The 20,249-nt window shown below is 56.0% G+C and overlaps 1 protein-coding gene across 1 annotated transcript; it reads right to left on the reverse strand.

Annotated features, from left to right (window-relative positions):
• Positions 1-8,765: 8,765 nt before the first annotated feature.
• DLL1 (delta like canonical Notch ligand 1) lies at positions 8,766-18,343 on the reverse strand. Its single transcript, XM_089922271.1, has 12 exons — positions 17,657-18,343; positions 16,621-17,034; positions 16,137-16,433; positions 15,359-15,419; positions 14,870-15,127; positions 13,008-13,068; positions 12,368-12,498; positions 12,079-12,248; positions 11,747-11,963; positions 9,824-10,619; positions 9,517-9,634; positions 8,766-9,419 (listed from the first exon to the last, which is right to left on the reverse strand). The coding sequence occupies exons 2-12, from the start codon at positions 16,672-16,674 to the stop codon at positions 9,414-9,416; spliced, it is 2,169 nt and encodes a 722-aa protein (XP_089778397.1). The 5' UTR covers positions 16,675-17,034; positions 17,657-18,343; the 3' UTR covers positions 8,766-9,413.
• Positions 18,344-20,249: the final 1,906 nt, after the last annotated feature.

A 20,249-nucleotide genomic window follows, 5' to 3' on the forward strand; every position in this document is an offset into this window, starting at 1 on the left:
TTTGTAGAATTTCATTTATTCCAGTCAAACAAAGCTGCCCTCTGGGCCTCTCGCTGCCCCTGACCCCTCAGCCTGAGCCCCCATCCTGCCTCCCCACCTGGTCCCAACCAGTCACCCCGTGACCCTGGTCTTGGTGGCGACTGATGAAAGCTTACGCAGACACCACGAGGAGCAGCCCGAGGAAGAGCAGGGACAACTGGGCTGCTTCCTAATCCCTCTCTGAAGCCGCTTGGGAGACGCTGCCTGCTCCGCCGCTCCCATCCTCTTCTCCCAGCCGCACCGGAACTCCACACCCACCAGAGGCCTGGCTCTCAACAGAGAGAGGGAGCAGTCTCCAGAAGCAGAAGGGGCGCAGTAGGTGAGGCACTGACGGCAGCCCCAGGGAGGCTCCAGGGGGTAGGCAGCCATGGGAAAAGGAAAGCTGAAAAAGGCCACCAGCATCTAGAGCAGGGATCAGCATCCATGCCGGGGATCAGCATCCATGCCGGGGATCAGCATCCATGCCGGGGACCAGCTTCCGTGCCAGGGATCAGCTTCCATGCCGGGGATCAGCTTCCATGTCAGGGATCAGCATCCATGTCGGGGATCAGCTTCCATGTCGGGGATCAGCATCCATGTCGGGGATCAGCTTCCATGCCGGGGATCAGCATCCATTCCGGGGACCAGCTTCCATGCCGGGGACCAGCTTCCATGCCGGGGATCAGCATCCATGTCGGGGATCAGCTTCCATGCCGGGGATCAGCATCCATGTCGGGGATCAGCATCCATTCCGGGGACCAGCTTCCATGCCGGGGACCAGCTTCCATGCCGGGGATCAGCTTTCATGCCGGGGATCAGCATCCATGCCGGGGACCAGCATCCATGCCGGGGATCAGCATCCATGTCGGGGATCAGCTTCCATGCCGGGGATCAGCATCCATTCCGGGGACCAGCTTCCATGCCAGGGATCAGCTTCCATGCCGGGGATCAGCATCCATGTTGGGGACCAGCATCCATGTCGGGGATCAGCTTCCATGCCAGGGACCAGTATCCATGTTGGGGCTCAGCTTCCATGTCGGGGCTCAGCATCCATGCCGGGGATCAGCATCCATGCCAGGGATCAGCTTCCATGTTGGGGACCAGCATCCATGTTGGGGACCAGCATCCATGTCAGGGATCAGCTTCCATGCCGGGGATCAGCATCCATTCCGGGGACCAGCTTCCATGCCAGGGATCAGCTTCCATGCCGGGGATCAGCTTCCATGTCGGGGATCAGCATCCATGCCGGGGATCAGCTTCCATGCCGGGGATCAGCTTCCATGCTGGGGGTGGGTTCTCTGAGCCAAGACTGAATCAGTGACGAGGTCAGCAGAGGACAGACTGTGCAGCGGCCAATTTCCCCACGGGCAGAGGTAAGGTGGGGGTCCCTTTACCTCCCTCAGGCAGGGGGCTTGGGTGGAACAGTTCTTACAAAATTCCGAAGTAATGAAAAGAGACGTGTGATACATGTGAGCAGAGACAGGACCAGCGGGGTGAGAAGGGTCCATGTGCGCGAGCTCCCAGCACCTCCATTACCGGAGTCATCTGACCCGTGGCAGGGATTGTGCACAGGGCTTTTGGAGCGATGGGGGTGGGAGTCCTCCATCTTGATTGTGGAGCTGATCTCATGAGGGTACATGTTTCTTAACATTCATCCAACTGTGGGTTTAATATATGTGCATCTTACCATGTGTGAATTATACTGCAAATATAGTTGTTTAGAAAAATTAACACAAAAAGCACACCTACCCATGAAGAAAACCCAAGCCACGCAGAGTGCTGGCTGCAAACACACTTGGGGGGTCTGTGATGTTCTCCCAGGGATGCCAGCCCTCACCAGTCAGAGGCTGGCCTGCTGGGCCCTTCACTGAACCTGTGACCTTTCTGTGCCGCAGGAAAAGGAAATAATCATCTTCACCCAGGTGTGTTATGAACTTACCTTAAAAATGTCTATGAAATGCCCAACACACAGTAGGTCCGCACTGGTGGACAGCAGGTGCCGTGGGAAGAGTAAGGCCTCCAGGACTCAAGCTTCCACTAAACAGGTTAAAGTGGAATAATTCTGATCACTATTTTCACTAACCAAATTGGAAAATGAACTTCTTAATCATGATTCATTTTGTTGGTGAACAATGGGCAGGATTACAAATTGGTACAAATCTTCTAGTGGGAATTTAAAGATCGTAAGCGCCTTTATAATGTTTATTCCCTTTGACAAGCTAATTCCACTCCTAGAAATTTATCATAATGAAAAACTGAGACATAATCACAATGATTTATGTACAACGTTGTTCAATGAAACATTACTTAGACTGACAACCATCCAAACGTCTACAAACGGAGAAGATCAAGTATATTAGGGCACAGCGGCAGGGTAGAGCATCCTCCTCCAGCTGAGAATCTGCTGCCTCAGGCCAGGCTCACCCCACGCTGAGGACGGCGGGGGCCCTCGGAGCCCAGGAGGGTCCGGGCTGCCTCACAGCCGAAGGGGCACCTCCTGGGCTGTCAAAGCGATCCACCCGAAGATCACTCAAAATAGCAGATAAATAAAACTAGCATCCTTGGCTTTGGAATGAGCTGCGCCGCAGGAAGGGAGGAAGGGGAACTGCAAAGCGGTCACCCTCCAAGTTCTGTTTGGGCCAGTTTGTTAACATCAGTGTGTCTTCTGGGGGACACGCCAAGTGCATCCAGGGGAACACCTGGCCACCAGGACGGCCTCACAAGGTAGTCCCCACCGCGAGCCGTGGGGGACCGAGGCCACCTCCCTTCCTCAGTGGCGTGGAAGAGTCCTATTTTCTGTAGGGCCCTCTTGGGAACGAGAGGCGAGTTTATGCCATTGGAATAGGGTGGGGTCAGCAGAGAGGCCTGAGAACGGGGACCAAGGGCAGCGCCTCCTTCTGGAAGTGGGCGCTGGCCAAGACGGACTCGCGCCTGCCTCTGGAGCCTCGGTGACCCTGCCCCTCTCCCTCGTGCGTGCTGGTCAGACCATCGCCAGCAGCCCAGCGCCCGCGGTCCTGCTGGGTCAGGACCACGCATGCGGGGCCTTTTGCTCTGCTGGCGGTGACCAGCCTCCTTCCCTCTCCTGGGTCAAAAGGAGCAGAAAGGGAGCGCGCCTGGCTCTTCCATCTTAAACTCCTAAATTTAGGACGTTTTCCCGTTATGAACACGCCCTTTTTAATGCTGCATTTAACTTGACTTTTTATTCCCAAGTTGTTTCCAAGCTTCTCAGAAAGGGCTGAAATTCACAAAGTCCCGGGAAACCACTCTAACTCTGGAGGAGGTCGTGGGCGCCGTCCCTGCCTCCAGAGCAGCAGCGAGCGCAGCCCGAGGGCCCCATGGAAACATCACTGGTGCTACGGAAGCGCATCGCAGGTCACTCCCGTAAAAGCCCTGCGTGGCACCGCTGGGCCCCGAAAATGGCAGAAAGTCTCAGCTTCCAATTCCGTCTCCGAAGATGCGAGCTCACAAGCCACGAAGGTTCTGGTCAAGTGCCCAGGACTGACACTCTCCCTTCTGGTCCAGTCATTTTAAAGTTCAAGTTAACTTAAAGATTTATTAACTTTTTGTTAATATTGATTTGAGCACATGAGAGGTAGAAGCCAGTGCATGTGTAGCACAGACGTAGACAGCAGAAATTGGTGGTGGAGAATTCGAACCTGAGCAGGCCTGCAGCTTTCTAGGTCTCCACGCTTGTTCCCGCTGCACGTTCACGTGGTCTTCAGAGGTCACATCACAAGGACATTCAGCCACCACGGCAGCCCACCACCAGCCCGGCCAGCCTTCCGAGGCTGCGGGCGGCGCCTTGGTCCCCGTGCATCCTGTCCCTGCTGTTTTGGACTCTCTGCTCTTACCCTGAAGCCGGTGCCCTTTAGGAGTGCCGCTCGTGGCATCATCGTTTTCATCCGTGAGCTTCAGAAAAGGAAGCGATCCCGAGGCTGCGTCGTACCTTTTAAAATGCTGCTTCATGCTGGCACCTTCAGGGACACCACCCCCATTTCTTTTAAGATTATAATCTCCATAATGCGGAGTCAACAAATGCCAGATGTGGAGCAGTGGATGTTTTCTTAAGAAACAAGAAAGGTGAGAAAGAGAGTGTGGTTGTTTTTCAAGTCTTGCCAGCACGAAAAGGCAAGGACGACACCGCCCCACCTCCCAGGGTGACGCAGGTGAGATAGGTTTCTCCAAAACGGAAATATTGGTTTATTTGAGCAAATGAATGTAATTCAAGGTTGTTCTGGGGGGAAATGCTGATATTCTGCATGGACACGCATCATCTTTAAAAAGTTTGTCTCCGAATTACTTCCAGATGACAGCTGCCTGGCACAGTCGAGTGTACCGTGGTGCGCACGCCTGTCGCGTGAAGCTTGACGTCCCACAGACGCACACCCACACGTTCGGGGCCTAGCTCAGCCCAAGTTCCAAGTCCCGCTCTTCTTTTCAGTGTTTCTACAGACATCCAGCAGCTGCCCTTTAGGAAAGTCGTTTAACTTCCCTACAGTTTTTCTACAAAATTCACGGCCTAAGAAATTACTAACTGCATATGGCTCCGTTGGCTGGATACCAAGCAAGCATCCTCACATCACACTCTGTGTCTAGGTGACCTTTTACTTATTACAATAGAAACAAAGTAATGTGGTCTCCCACTCAGATCATATCTGTGTTTGGCTTCATGCTATGGTCCCAAAGTACCAGTCACATTGGGAGGAATAAAACTTCTGTCATGACCAAATCCTCACACACTTGTACGCATTTCCCTCCTGTGCGGTGAGCGTGCACAGACGACAGCTCTCGCTCAAGCTCCAAGCTGGGCCTGGAGGTGGTGAGAGCCCTGCCCACCCCCGGGACACACAGGCCTTCCACAGTCGCTGCACACACTCAGCCACAGGCCGGCCAGAGGACAGCACTGCGACAGGCCAGGTACCCCAGCTGGAGGCCCAGAGGGGTCTTCCCTGTCGGCAGGTGCTCGGGGAGGAGCCGCGCAGCACGGCCCAGCAGGTGAGAGGTGACAGCCAAGTCTCGGAACCGGGGAGGGGTACAGAGCCGCATGCCGATGGCCAGTGTGGCTGGAGCTGAGCGCTGAAGGGATAGTGGGGAAAGTGACACAGACTGAGGCAGAAAGACGGTCAGGAGCCGGATTACACCAAGGCCTGACAGACCAAGGTGAGGATTTTGAACTTCATGCTAAAAGCAGATGTTAGCTGGTTTTAGCAGGAACGACACTCTCGGGTTTGTGCTCTGGGAGCCTCTGGAGTCACGTGGAGAACGGGGTCCTTGCAAAGCTGCTCAGGAAAGACCATCATGTTTCAGCAGAGTTGACAGTCACTGAGCCTGGCCAGGGGGGCAGGGCCAGGATCTGGCACCACAGCCCTGAGCAAATCCCCCTGCGTCTTGAGCCGTAGGATGGCCTTGGTTTGGTCTCACAAGATTCCTCATCTGAACGTGCAAAGACCGGGAACCTCCCTAAAACCCACTGTGCTCGCACATCTACGAGACACAGCGTTACACGCGCACCAGTGACTGTGTCACCTGGGTGCGTGCACTCAGTGTGTAAGTCATCTTAATGCCTTTAGTTATGGCAAGTTTCCAACACACACACAAGGGGTGAGAAGGGTGCAGCCAGCTCCACCCACAGCCAGCCCCGCGACTGTCCGCTAGCAGCCCTCGTGTTTCACCTGCACCCCGCCCGCTGCCAGCACCCCGTCTCGTTACCTTTAAGCAAATCCCAGACATAATATTGTTTCATCCATAATATTTCAGAATTTTTCTCTAAAACTTAAGTACTCTTTTTGTGTTCGACTTAACAGTAATAACCTCTCACATCTAAAAAATTTACAAGTACTGCTTAACACCATTAAACATCCAGTCGGGCTTTACGTCTCTCCAGTCAGCTCATGAATTTTTAAACTGTTTTCTGACTAAGTCGCTTCTAATCTGCGGGTCCCCTCATCCCTCTCCTTCTGCCCTGGACTCGGCCAAGCAGATCCTACTGGTGTCCAGACCGTGTCCTCAGCGCCCTGGACTCCTGTCAACGGGATCAAGGCGTCTGACCAGATTCAAGTTCAGTTTTCTTGGCAAAAATACTTCCTCCACAGTGTTGCTGGCCGTCTACTCAACGACGCAGAGCATGCACCCAAGTCACGCTCGCTCAAGGGCCTGTTTGGGGCTTGTACCCGGGTCACACAATTTACGTCTCGGTAACTGCCGGCTGCTGTCAGGCTCACAAAGGCACAAAATGAGAAACACGGTTGTCTCCCTCCTCCACTGATGGAAGCAGGGTTACTAAGAGGGGCCAGTTCCAGAGCTGGGCCAGGAGGGCTTGTGAGCCTGAAGGTAAGACACACCCGGGAGGGTGGGGACCGCCCCACCCTGGGGCAGCAGCAGACTATGAGCCACTGAGTAACATCTACACTGCTGTGGACAAGAAAGGACCGCTCGTCCTGACTGCAGAGGGCCAACCAGTCAGGATGGAAGGAGGACGGACGTGACAGCCATCGTCATGACGAGAATTCTTAGCAGAATTTCTGGAAGTCCAAAATTACGTCCCTATGAAAAGTTAAAGGAAAAAGGCCTAAGGAAAAGTATGTGCGCCCCACCTTCCTTTCTGTCTCACCAAAGTCCCGGAAGGCGGTGCCTGGAGCGTGGGGCTGAGGCTGCAGGCCGGGCCCTCGGGCAGGCGTCACCCACGCTCCGTGCTCCTCAGAACTTGGGAGCACAGGTCCAGCGCCAGCTTCACCCCCACTGAAGGGACCTGCCTTTTCACCTCCTTGTTCTTGTCACAGATGCTCCTTCCTGCCTGGTTCCGAGCAAGGCTAGTCATGCCGGGCGTCGCTTGGGCGGTGAATCGTGGACACTTGTCTGTAAATACCCATGTGTTCATGTGGATGTTTTGGTCAATGTACCTGAACTTCCCCCTGCAAATGACGTAAACCCTGAAAGCTGAGGGACCATCTGGTTCAATGTCCAATTAAAACGTAAGTCTCAGGAGGGACCCAGGGAACCACGTGCACCAATTTTCAACTGGCTGGCAATTCCAAAGCTGTACCTTTCGGTCTCAGTTTGCCGTGTTACTTGCTTACCTAGATGAAAGATGAATTTCTTCCCTGATTTTACTAGAAGGCTGGAAAAGATGAAAGTGACATTATCTTTAAGTGCATTGAGGTTCTTTCATAGAATGGGCTTTGCAAGAATCCCAGAATATTCCATATTCTTGAAAATAGATAAGCCATTTAATTTATTATCCGAGTCAGGTCACTGCTGAAAGTGAGAGGGAGCTATGAATGACTCCAGGTTAACAAGCGTAAACTGGATTGAGTTCACCCCACTCTTTCACCAGATCCTGTAGCCTCTTGAAAGAAACCTTGGTGACCCCCTCAGTTATTCTAGAATATGCTGCTAACCCTTAAAGTCAGCAGGGGACAGTTTGAGTGTGGAGGAGCTTCAGAAGCCTAAATCTCCCTCAGCCGCACTTGGCCCTGACGCTGACTTCTTTCCGTGGATGCAATCTCTCCACTGGAGTTTCTGCCCGTGAGCAGTTATTCCAAAATAACAAGCCAGAGGGGTGGGGAACGGATGGGGTTGTGTTTCAGAGGCAGAAGCCCCAGCCGGGTGGCTCCTGGGTGCCGTCTGGCCCCAATGTTGTTATCTTGGTCTCCAGTCCACTGCACGTGCTTCTCCATCCTTTACACACACGAGGATGGGCATCAGGACTGGTTAACACACAACGTGCTTTGTGTTTCCTCTGCAGGAAGAGTCCAGAATTTCTGACTGTACAATAACGACCGATGGAATAAATTCATCACAGTCACTGAGACAAAGGCAACCTCTTCCCTCTAATTAGTTAAGCCCTCTGCCTGTTCCCCTCTGACCCCAGGAGTAAACCACTTTTCCCCAACACTAACTTGTCCTCGAGAGCTGACCATCTGCACGGATCCTTTGGAACCACTGAATGGCACCAGTGATGCGGTCTGTTAAATCCCTGTCTTGTTCTCAATAAGAAGCTGAGTTTCTGACAGATAATGATCAAACCAGGGTCTGGAGCCAGACTGCCCAGATTTGAATGCTGACTTTGCCACTTACCAACCCCGAGCAAGTACCTTCACCCCCCAAAGCCTCAGTCTCCTCAGCTATAAAATGGGAGTAACGAAGCTACTATCTCGGAGGATTAATGAGATAATTCACATGGAAGAGCGGCCTGGCTGGTAGTAACCACCCAAGAAGAGTGTTTTTATCATTGCTGTTGTCTGTCCCATGGCAACTGTGGTTGAATTAGGAGGCAACTAACTCTTTTGAATTAGCTAGAGATAAACCCACAAACCAATGAATAAGTATTATTCGAGGACCGAAAGCCTTTGTCATGACGACATTAAAGTGCTCTGTGGGTATTTAATCCAAAATGAGGCTTTGTTCCAGTCCTGATAAAAATAAGGCTCCGATGGAAGGTGACCAGCTCCGAGGCTTCTCAGCACTGACCAGACGTGAAGTGCCCTCAGGTTTCCGTGCAGTTCAGGGGATGCTCAGGGAATCAAGCGACCAGCAGCACTGCGCCCGCCCCTTCCTTTTCCTGACAGTGACCTTGGAGGGTTCTCTGAGGTGGGCAGAGGAGCGAGGAAAGTTGCTTTTCATCAATCCAATGAAACTATGCAAAGACCTGGGAAACAGAAAAGCAGAGGCCGTTTCTGTCCTCGCGGCCTCGGACGAGTATGAGTGAAAGTCTGCTCTTACGCAGGGTGAGTAAGTACACCTCTGGATGTCGTTCATAATATTTATTTTGGAAAAATATTTTAAAAAGGAATTTCTTCATTAACAAAACAGTAAAAAAAAAGACCTCAAATAACATTTGCACAATATTCCATAAATACATTTATATACAAAAAAATATAATCACATAGATCCGAAGTGCCTTTGTACATATTTACCAAAAATTTAAATTATAAAAATGAACATCACAAAATACTCAAGCTTTACAGATATCATGAAAAATATTTTTACAAATCCAAAAAATAACGCACATTTTTTTCCACCTAGAAAAAACACATTTTAGTATCAAAAAGGACAATAAAGGCAGTGTTTGTGATTCTAATTCAAGAAAAGACTGGCTCATAAGAATCCAACATATACACTCCAAGCAGTGCGAGCTTCTCACGTAGTGATCAAGTCCATTCATTTAAATATATATTCTTTAAAAGCAACTGTCCATAGTGCAATGGAAACGTCCTAAAAGGCAGTGCGACAGGCGCCTGGAACGCCTGCCGGCCGCCCCCTCGGCAGGAAGAGGACCTGGCTTCCCAGCAGCAGTCACGAGCACCTCCGCTCCTCTCAGCAGCATCGTCGGGGCAGATATCCTTGGAAGTTCACTTATTCTAAGAGAAACGGGAATTCGCCACATCACCTCCACTTTACACCTAGGGGGGCCAAGAGACAGAGGGGAGGTTAGCGCAAGTCATAGGCCCGGTTCCGACCCGGCCGGGCCGAGGGTGGGTCGGGCAGCCGCGCGCTGACCTCAGTTGCGATGACGCACTCGTCCTTCTCCTCGGATATGACGTACACCGACTGGTACTTTGTGTCTTTTGAAGTGGAGTACACAGAGTCCGGCCTTTTTCTTTCAGCTGCTTCTCCACTAGAAGGGAAATGAAAGACATCCATAGTCAACACGTGAAAACATTTTTGAACAGTACAATGACCAGAGCTTGGAGGAACACAGCCAGCTGGTCCCCCTGCCCGGCCTGGCCCGAGGCACCCCGCGAGGGTCGGGCACCCTCCCCCCTGCTGGCCTTCCCGCCTGCCCCCTCTGGCCCGTAGCACGCACCCCCTGAGGGTCGGGGCACTCTTCTCCTCCCCCGCAGAGCCCTGGGGCTGGCTCTTGGCATCACGCTTGCTGTGGGGCTCCCCACTGGCAGCGGCACCCTTGAGGTCCTGCAGCAGGTTATAGCCCACGGCGGGGTCGCAAGCCTTGAGGCTGTTCTTCTCGGTGCCGGGCTCCGTGTGCAGGTCCACCTTCTTGTTGGTGTTCTTGATCTGCGTGGCCCCAATGACGCTGACAGAGATGTCCTTCTCCCGCCGGCGGTTGGCCAGGTTATTCATGGTCTCCGCCTCCCCCGGGCAGGGGTCGGCGGGGGGCCGGCGCTTCTGCAGCCTCAGCCGAACGCAGACCACGGCGGCAGCGCAGCCCAGCAGCAGCGTGAGGACGAGGACCGCGCCCGCGCCGACAGCCACCCAGGGGAACGCGCCGGCTTGGCCCTCCACGTACTTCTCGGTGAGGTCCACCACCACGGGGCCCGGGGGCAGCTCGGGAAGCAGGAACTGGCAGTTGGGGCCCCCGTAACCCCGGGCGCACTCGCACAGGTAGCGGAGGGCCCGCTCGTGGCAGGTGGCCCCATTGTGGCAGGGTGCGTGCTCACACCTGCTGACAGGGGCACTGCAGTTTGTGCCCGTGTACCCGGGGGGGCAGGTGCAGGAATACTCATTCACGCCGTCCCGGCACGTGCCGCCGTTGGCACACGGGGAAGAGGCACAGTCGTCCACGCTGTCATCACAGTGCCTCCCAGAGAAGCCGGCTTGGCAGCGGCACACGTAAGCATCGCCAAGGTCTACGCACTGTGCACCTGGGACACGGACAAGGGCAGTGGCTTGTCACCCAGAAAATGCCCTGAAGCACGTGCTGCCCCGGCCGCTGCGTCACACACCAAAGCAGAGACACAGGGGCAGACCGGACAGAGGCCACCGCTTAAGACAACATACATCAAACACAGGCCCACGGCGAGGGCCGGGGTGGGGTTTCTGGTCAAGCTCCATAAATCACCTAAAAAATACAGGCTAATACCTCCTGACATGCACCGTGCAAAACGCTTTGCCTACCGTGCTGCATTCGCCTGCACAGCAAGCCAACAAAGGACCCAGTTTACAGATGAGGAAACCAAGGCTTAAAGAGGATGACGTGCTTGCCCACAGTTACACAGTTAGTGACAAGTAAGACTTGAAACAGAAAGAAAGAGAAACCAAGAAAGGAAGGGAGGGAGGAGGCTGGGGTTTGGTCTTTGTCTTTCCAGAGCCAAGCCTGCTAAACCTCCCTATTCTTCCTCTCTAGGCATGAAGCATCCACTGCTCTATCGGTTCAGTGGCTGGAAGCCAACAGGAGAGAGAGCTTGACCCCAGGACTGCCACACCTTCTGTACAGAACATGGAGAGCAAAGCAAGCTGATTCCTCTCCATTGATTATCACACTCCACGCAGAAGCTCCAGAAGCTTCCAGAATGGTCCAGCCTGTCTGGGGCCCAGCTTCCCCCTCTGTGAGTTTGCTTAGGGCATCCCCCCCACTCGTGGAGACCATACATCCTCGCAGCAGACGGCTCTGTTTGGTGACAGAGCAGAGCTGGGCTTCCCTCCAAAAGCGCAGTGGCTGGGCTGGCGCTGGGGCTGACCCGCTGATGTTCGGAGTCTCGGGCACCCGAGGCGCCGCAGGACGGCGCGCAGGTCATTGCGTCTCCACCTGAGCCGGGCCCTGCGGACAAGGAACGCCCCTGCCTGCCTTCCTAGCTCCCTGGGTGCTTCCAGACTCGGGGATAAGATTTCTATAAACAGTTTCTCACTGTTCAGACAGAAGGGCTTCTGAAACGCAAGGCAACTCACAAAGTGATGAACTCAGCCTGAAACTAAACTCTGCGCTTCTGACGCGTTCTCACCAGTGTGGACCACTGGACAACATCTCGGATGGGTCAGGCGGCCCCCTTACCATTGGAACAGGGTGAGGAACTGCAGGAATCCATTTTCTTCTCACAGTTAAAGCCAGAGAAGCCCCCAGGGCAGCGGCAGGTGTACCCTCCCTTGGGGTTGTCCGAGCACCGTCCCCCGTTGAAGCAGGGGCCGTCGGCACACACCATGGCACTCAGCTCACAGATCCTGCCGTAGAAGCCAGGCGGGCAGGTGCAGGAGTAGCTGTTCTCGAGGTCCTGAGTAATGGAGAAGATGAAGAAAGCTTTCCTACGTCGTTCCGAGGGACCCACACGGTCTGTCTCAAACCAGGGTTCCCGGTTCGGCAGGAGAGCCCACGGTGGCCAGACTCACCGTGCAGCTCCCTCCATTCCTGCAGGGGCTGGCACTGCACTCGTCCACCTCCGTCTCGCAGTTGGCCCCCGTGTACCCAGGCCGGCAAGAGCAAGTGTAGCTTCCCTGGCCCGTGTTGGTGCAGGTGGCCCCATTCTTGCAGGGCTTGTGGTGTGTGCAGTAGTTCAGGTCTGTGAGGGTGGAGACGGGAAGAGGAGGAGAAGGGAGGCCCAGGGTTAAATTTGGGAGACCGTACTTCCCTGAGAGCGCCCGGGAAGCCAGGCTGCCTGGCGGGGGACAGGAGGCTTACCCTGGTTGCAGAAAAGGCCCCCCCAGCCTTCCTGGCAGTTGCATTGCCAGGGCTGCTGGCAGGTGCCGTGGAGACAGCCGGGGTACCGAATGCACTGGTCACAGTACCGGCCCTGCCAGCCCACTCTGCACCTTGGAGGAGAGGACAGAGTCAGTGGATGCTGACGCTACCGGCTTCCTAGCAACACCTTTCCCACTCACGAGAGACTGTCTTCCAACAGCATCAACACCGCTGGTTCTCAAATGAGGCAGGACACTGGACCATCCTCAGGAGCTTTAAACCATGTGGATGCCTTCGTCCCACGTCAGAGGGTCTGACTCTGGGTCCAAGGGCCAACCGGGGCAGCATCTCTAGGTAATTCTAATGTGCTGCGAAGTTTGAGAACCAACTAAACTCTCTCTTCTTCTATGCCGATTCTTTTTAAATCTCCATCTGTAAGTTCCACAACCACTGAGATGGATGACAGCCCTTGACCCTATGCCCGTCCATGTATTTATTTAGTAGAAACACAGAAACACAGCCCCCTCCAACCAGCTAATCTTACCTGCGGTTTTCAAAAGGGCATCTAGAGATGCTTTACTAATACACTAGGTGTAAAAGGACAACAAGAAAAAGAAAAAAGCAGCTCTTGCAAACTTACTTGCATTCCCCTGGCTTGTCGCAAAACCCATGTTGCTCATCGCACCCCGGCAAGCAGATGGCTGCGAGAAGAAAAGGCACAGCGTCAAGCCCACCAGAGTGGCCCCCAGCACAACAGGGCTACAGACCGTGCCCAGCTCCGCCAGAGAGCCTCGCCGAGCCCCGGGCATCGACTGTCCTGCCCGGTAACCACCGCGGACTTTACTCAGCCCAGGAGGAGCATTCTTCTTAACACAGCGGCTCCAGGACAAAAGAGCGCGGAAGCCCCCCCTCCACACCCGGCCCCTTTTCTTCTAAGAGAGGGTCAGAAGTCCTTCCCCCTCCTCCTCCCCCACTTCCCAATTCTATGCACAAAGCTCCACCTCTTAATACCCAGAAAGTGTGTGTGTAGATAAGGGTGGACAGCTGGTATGCAGAGTACCAGGGCAAGACAGCTGCTCTATTGTCTGTTCTCTCCCAGCAGCTGCCCCAGTGCAACAATACCGGCCTCCCCCTCGCCCCCCATGCCCCCACCCCTCACACACACCCCAGCGTGTACACCACACACACACACACACACACACACACACACACACGTGCACCCTTTCCACCAATGGGAACAGGCGTGCGTCCCAGCCGCCTATCCCCGGAGAGATCTAATCGATGGCACGCGCGAGCTGGGGGCGGGGACAGACTCCAGTGTTTGAATAAGAAGAAAAAAAGTTTAAGTTTATGGCAACCCCACGGTGAGGGAGAGGGAGGGTAGCCAGGAGGGAGGCGGCAGGCCGGCCAGAGGTCCCGGAGGGGGTGGGGAGGCTGGAGGCTGAGGTTTCAGCTGGCTCCCTTCTCCTGGTTATGAAACTCATTAACAAGCCGCTCCACAAGTTTTTAAGACAACAGAGCCAGCTCAGGCCAAGGCGAGCTCAAAGGAGCTGTGGAAAGCTGTGCGGGCTGAGCGACAATGACGCTGCAGGTACGCACAAATCCAAACTGAGAAGCTGCACCTCCCGGCGAGAGGTTCTGTCCTGCCAGAGAAGGTTCCCAGGCTCGGGGGCGGAAGCAAGGTTCCCTGGGGTTTTGGGGGAAGCTCTAGGACCCACCCCACCTGACACCTAGAGTGCGAGGTGGCAGTGAGGCAAGTGGGGTCCAGCTGAACCAGGCCCAGGAGCCAGCCGGTCCTCACAACCCTCCTATGCCCCCTGCACCTGTGCAGCTACCCTGCCTGCCTGGAGAATACAGAACTACGGGCAGGCAGGGCCTAAGTCACTTTTGTAAAGGTATGTCCCCCCTCCCAGGCAGGGTACTATGTGAGCATCCCGCAAGCAGGACAAGCAGACCCCTCCCCAAGCATGCCTGGCAGGCCCAGGCCTCAAAACACACCCACCCACGTCCATTGACCCTGCGAGTGAAAGTGTCGTGAACAGTGGAATGTTTTTAAACAGGCCGAGCACACCAACTCCGGAGAGAAAATGAAGCACTTTTCAATGAGAAGCTGTCTGGGCAAAGAGAACTCCTTTGGTAAAAGCACGCCCTGCACACAGCCTCCTCTCTGTTCCTCCCTTCCTTCCTCCCTCCCTTCCCTCAGGCTTACTTCCTGACCCCTGGCCCTGTGTCCAAAATCCTCCCTGATTAAGAAAGGCAGCTTCCCATAGCGGAAGTTAAAACGTCTAAGTTGACCCCAACCTGCCACTGGCTAACTGTGAGGTCTCAGCAAATCTCTCTGGCTCCCCGGCCCTGGTTTCCCCACCAGAACATCTCTCCAGGGCTAAAACCCCAAGATGCCAGCAGCTCAGAGAATATGTCCCCACTGCCGGGGGTGGGGGTGGGGGAGCAGGCCTGGGGAGGGGTAAACTGAGGGAGCGGCGGCCTCCCGCAGGGACTCACGCTCAGTGCAGTACTGGCCTTTCCAGCCAGGGTTGCAGACTTTTTCCCCTCGCTCCCCGCAGGTGAAGTGGCCGAAGGCGTCGTCGCGGGGGCGGCAGAAGACGGAGCAGCCTTCCCCGTAGTAGTGCTCGTCACACACGAATCGGTAGGAGTACTTGAGGTCTGTGCGGCCGCTGCTGTGCAGGTCCTGGGACCACTCCTCGCCCACTGTCAGGTGCCTCTGCGTGGCCAGGCGGCTGATGAGCCTTTCCGGGTTCTCTGCAGGAAGAGGGTGCTCTGTTGGTCCTGACTGGGAGCCCAGAGGCTCGGGGAGAGAGGGAGGTGGAAAGGATGCTGGGCAAGGAGGCTGAAGGCTCTTCTCCTCAACCTTCCGGAGTAACTTGCAGAATGAAAGATGCAGACGTTTGTTTCTGGGGAGATCTGAACTCAAATACATAATAACTGGAGACGCAGTTTGCACAGTTTGGGAGTGTTTTGGTTTGTTTTTACCTGTTGCGAGGTCATCAGGAGAATCAGAGTGGAGAGCTTCAATGATCAGAGAGAAGGTTCCCTGGAGGAAGGGGGAGGAGACAGAAGATAAACCAGAAATGTTTAAAAAAGAATCAAAGCTTTCGGGACGACCAAGTCGTCGCAGATCTGTGTGCAGTGTGTCGTGGGGGTGGGGGGGTCTCTGTACATCTCTTGTCTGATTTCATTTTCCTTAAGGAAATGGAAAAACTTTTTAAAGAGTGGTTTCCTGACGTGTTTTTTCAGCCTGTTAATACAGGATATCGCGGTAAAAAAAAAAAAAAAAAGAAAGAAAAAGAAAAGGAAAAACGATTGCGCGCAGCAGGCGGGGCTGGAGGGGCTTGTCTGCAGTCTTCTGGGGAAGGCGCCAAGCAGAGGGCCTGGGGGCTGTCAGGCTGCGAGGGCGACTTAACAACTAGCCAGTCCACGAGCTGGGGAACTAGAACTTTCCCAAGTGAAGGGGCCCGTTCAACTTGGGGGCTAGGCGCAGAGACCGGATACGGAAATGTCCCGGGTCCTCAGCCTCTCTGCCTCACTCTATCCCGGCTGTCACCTCCCACACTCCCCCCCGCCGCCGCCGCCGCCGCCGCCGCCGCCTGCAGATCACCCGGGCGTGGAGTCAATGCCCCAGGCCCCCGCGGACCGCGGCGCCCACCTGCCCAGGCCCAGCCCCGCGCCCCCGCCGCGCCCCGGAGCAGGGCTGGCGGCCGCCTCCCTGCCCACCTGCCGCCCGCCCCGCGCCCGCAGGTGCGGCGCTCACCGGCCAGGTGAAGCCAAAGGGGAAGCGGATGGGGTTGCTGAAGGCGGTGTCCGCGCCCGCGCCGTCCGGGAGGCTGAAGGAGTCGACGCCCAGCACCGGCGTGACGGTGCTGCCGTAGGTGCAGGGAGGCTCGGGGGACACGCTGGCCTGGTAGTGCTTGAGGCACACGCGGAAGAAAGTCCTGCAGGCGCACGGCGGCGGCCCCGCGCCCCCGCGGCAGCAGTTGCGGTTCCCCAGCAGCCCCTTCTTGTTGACGAACTCCTGCAGCTTCAGCTCGAACACCCCGGAGCTCCAGACCTGCGGGCGAGGCTAGGGCGTGGGGCTCCAGGCGCGGGGAGCCCGCCCGGCCGCGTCCTGCCCTGGGCCCTGCCCCCCGCGCGGCCCGCGCCCCGGGTCCCCCCCACCTGACGCCCCAGGGAGCCGGAGAGCCCCGCTGATAGCCTACCTGACGGCGCGGCCCTTAGGACCCCGCCTGGCAACTTACCTGGCACAGCAGGGCCGAGAGCACGGCGAGGGCCAGGGCGCACCGCCGGCCCATGGTGCACCGCCGGCCGCGCTCGCTCTCCTCGCGTCCCCCTTCTCTTCTGAAATCGCCAGGGAATGCTCGGGGAGGAAGGTGTCTCCAGGAGCGCGGGCAGAAAAGCGCCGCCGCTTTGCCTCGGACTGGGATTATCCGGACTTCTTTCCTCAAGGGTCCGTCTCCGGCTCTTTCGGAGGCCGAGTTTCCTTAGATCCTCCCTGCGGAGGCGACTGCGGCTCCGGGGATGCACGGGAGGAAAAAAAAAAAAAAAAGGCTCCCCGGAGAGATTGCTTCTGGCGCGGCAACTTTCGGTTTTCCCCTTTCTTCCAACCCACGAGTAGGTAGGGGTCGTCTGCTTCCTGGTTTTGTCTCAAGATTCTTCGCAGGAAAAAAAAAAAAAAAAAGGAAGAAAGAAAGAAAGAAAAAAAAGAGAGGAGAGAAAGCGTCCAGATATTCAGCCCAATTCCCGACGAGCTGCAGGGCTCCCCGCGAGTCCGATTAGCGAGCCGGGGTCTGGAAATCCCACGCGCGAGGCGGTAATCCGGCGCCGGCGGAGCGCCCGCGGGTGCGGCCCGGCCAGCTCACTCGGCGGCCGCGGTCCGGGGAGCGCCCTGGACCCGAGTTTTTCCCAGGGACCCAGTCAGTGCCATCCAGGTCAACACCCGGGGTCCCGGACCGGGTCCCGGCGGAGGCTGCGCGCCAGGCTGTGTGTCTGGTGCGGCGCCGGCCGGGGCTCCGCGGGCGCGCAAGGGCTCGGGCTCGCCCCGCGCCGCCGCCTTATATCCCGCCGGCCGCCCGCATGGCTAATGAGATGCAAATGAGCAGCCCCCCAATCTGGCGAGAGCTGTCACAAAGGAGCCACTTTTCCAAACCCTCCTCTCAATGGATCGCCAAATGGTCAGTGAGCTGTAAAATGTGCAACCCTCCTCCCCGCCCCCACCCTCCCCGCCCCCGGCCCTCCCCTGCCCCCGCCCCCAGCCCCCCACCGCACGAAACGCACTCATTTACATTCCTGTAAAACGTTCACCGCAAGAATCCCCTCTGCGCCCGAGGCTGGTGCCGCCGCCCGGGCTCCTCGGCGCTGCCCTCCCGGCCACAGGCTCGCAGAGGCCCCGGGACCCGCGGGGGTGGCGCTGCGCCCCTGCCCTGCCGTGAGCCACCCGGCGGGTGAGGCCGCGTCCGGCCTCGGGAACTCTCCGGTCGCCGCGGCGCCCGCCTTCGTCCCTGTTGCGCGCCGCGGCCGGGGTCTGGCGGCGGGGGCGAAGTCGGAGGCCCAGTTCCCGGTGGGCCGCCCCTTCTCCCGGGCAGCCTCTTCCTAAGGAGGAGTCTCCGGGGCGGGGGACCGGGCACGAGAGGGAGGGGGCAGGCTTGAGCGGCGGGCAGAGGGTGGCGAGAGGGCAGCGGCAGTTTCGGGAAGTTTGGGAAGGTCTGACACCCAGACGTCTCCGGGCAAGGACGGCGACTCTGCGTCTGGGAACACAGGGGCGAGCGCGGCGCCCCCGGGGACCCTGTTGCCGCGAGCTCGGGGTGTCCCCGCGCTGGTCGGCGGCCGCTGGGGGGCGGGGTCCGGCTAGCGCCCGGGATCCTGACGCCTTAAACCACCGCCCCCCCTCCGCCCCAAAAACACACACGCACCCTTCCGGGCGCTATTCTCGGCCTCCGACACCTTTCCTGGGTCTCCGGCCCCTTTCTCCTGTGTCTTCCCCCCTCGGCCTCCCTCTGCTTGGTAAAAAGTGAGTTTGGTGTGTGTCGTTCGCGTGGCTGTCATTAAGGCAGTCTGTTATTGTGCGAGGCTGAATCAGTGGCTCTTTGTGCGCTCAGCTGTATGGTAATGCAGACCGCACCTGCTCCCCGCACAATGCGGAGAGAAAGAGCTCCCCTCCGCGCGCGCCGCGGCCTCTGCAACAATGTCCGGCACATGTTCTAAAGACCCTCTAGCCTGGCCGACTCAACCCGCAACCTTCGCACAACCATCACCTTATTAGGGTTTACACGTCCATCAGACACTAGAACTTTTGTTTTCATTTTTTTTTTAAGGGAAATGAGTTTATTGGGAGGGCCGAGAACACACGTTATCACACAATGAGCTATCTAAATTGCTCTCATGGTTGCGGGCGCAATGCAGAGTTAAGGTGGGGCATGGACTCCTACTCTGGCATCCAGCTTCTTGCTGGGCGCACTTCGAGGTCTCTCTCCCACCCCCTTCTGCTCCTCCTTTATTCCCCCCTCCCCCCAACACCTAGGGCAGCTTCATCCAGGACGAGCAGTGTGAGCGTTGGAGTACATGTCACTTTGATGGCGGCACAGCCCCAGGGCGCCTGGCCACAAGGGCCTTGCTCTAGGTGTGCTACGGCTGCCTTGTTAGTGGGAACGTGCACTGTCCTGGCCAAGTGTGACTTTCACTGAGGCAGATGTTGAGATCACAGTGTACCATATAATGCACGGGAAGAGGGAAAATTCTCAAATACCAAGTAATCAGTTGAAGTCATTCATGGCCATCCCTCCAGCTGTTAGGCAACAGGCTCCCAAATACCTTCAGGACAGATTTTAGGTTTTCCACTGATGCCAGAGAAGCAAAGAATTAATCGAAAGTAATGTGCGTGTAATGTTTAAGGCTGAGGTGAGAAAGGCAGGCTTGGACCCCACCAGAACCCCCTACGGTTTGGTTCACAACAAATGGAGACTTCAAAACCTCCTGTGCCCCCAGGACGGTGGCAGTCCCAGCGTGGCCGCCCTCTGGGGACTTTTCGAGGACTCGCTGCATCACCACAGGGCTGGGCCAGTGCGAATCCTAATTTAATCTTGCCACCTAGTGTCAGCATCCTTTTTTCACTACATCCATGTTTCCTCTGAAAGCTAATTTCTGAGAACTCTGCTCCCTACTGCATGGAAGCTGGTGTGTGTGTGTGTGTGTGTGTGTGTGACAGAGAGAGAGAGAGAGAGAGAGAGAGAGAGAGAGACAGTGGTGGGGAGAGAGGTAAGAGGGTTCCAGGAGCAGGAGAGGGCAAAAGAAGAAAGGAATGTGAACTCTAAATCCTCTGTGCTTCCAGACTGAGAGTAGATTTCGGTAAGAAATGAAATATAGGGAACCTTTTAATTAGAAAATGGAAGTGGGAAACAGGCTCATCTGAATGCCTGTTTAGAAAACTGGAAATAAAAAGTTCCACGCCCAAGGGCTTAAACCTTGCGGGGGTGGGGGGGGAACGACTTGCCCCAAATCTTTAACAAACCCGCCTCAGTATCAAGTATTTGTTAAATTGACATGGCACAGATTTCTCGATTACAGCGGCAAAGCGGAACTGAAAGGCATCGTAAAATCCATCAGAATCCTGCCCAAAGCGTTCATTCTTTTCCAACTTAATTTATGCCACGCAATTCTGTATTGGGGAAATCAAGCAGAAAGCCCTTTTCTTGCCCTTCCTCCTCCTCCGGCTCTTCTTTCCTCTACTTTCTTCCTCCTCTTCTCTCTCCATCTTCTTCTCCTTCTCTCTCTCTGTCTTTCCCCCCACCCCACATTGGGCCCTCTCCCCCTCTCCCTTTCAAAGCTGAGCTAACGGGAGACTGTTTAACTTCAGTGTTTCTATAGGAGTCTG

This window comes from Delphinapterus leucas, chromosome 12 (assembly GCF_059928025.1).
Source record: "Delphinapterus leucas isolate spDelLeu-1000000601 "Yukka" chromosome 12, BTC_Dleu_Yukka2, whole genome shotgun sequence".
In the NCBI taxonomy this organism is placed as follows: Eukaryota; Metazoa; Chordata; class Mammalia; order Artiodactyla; family Monodontidae; genus Delphinapterus; species Delphinapterus leucas.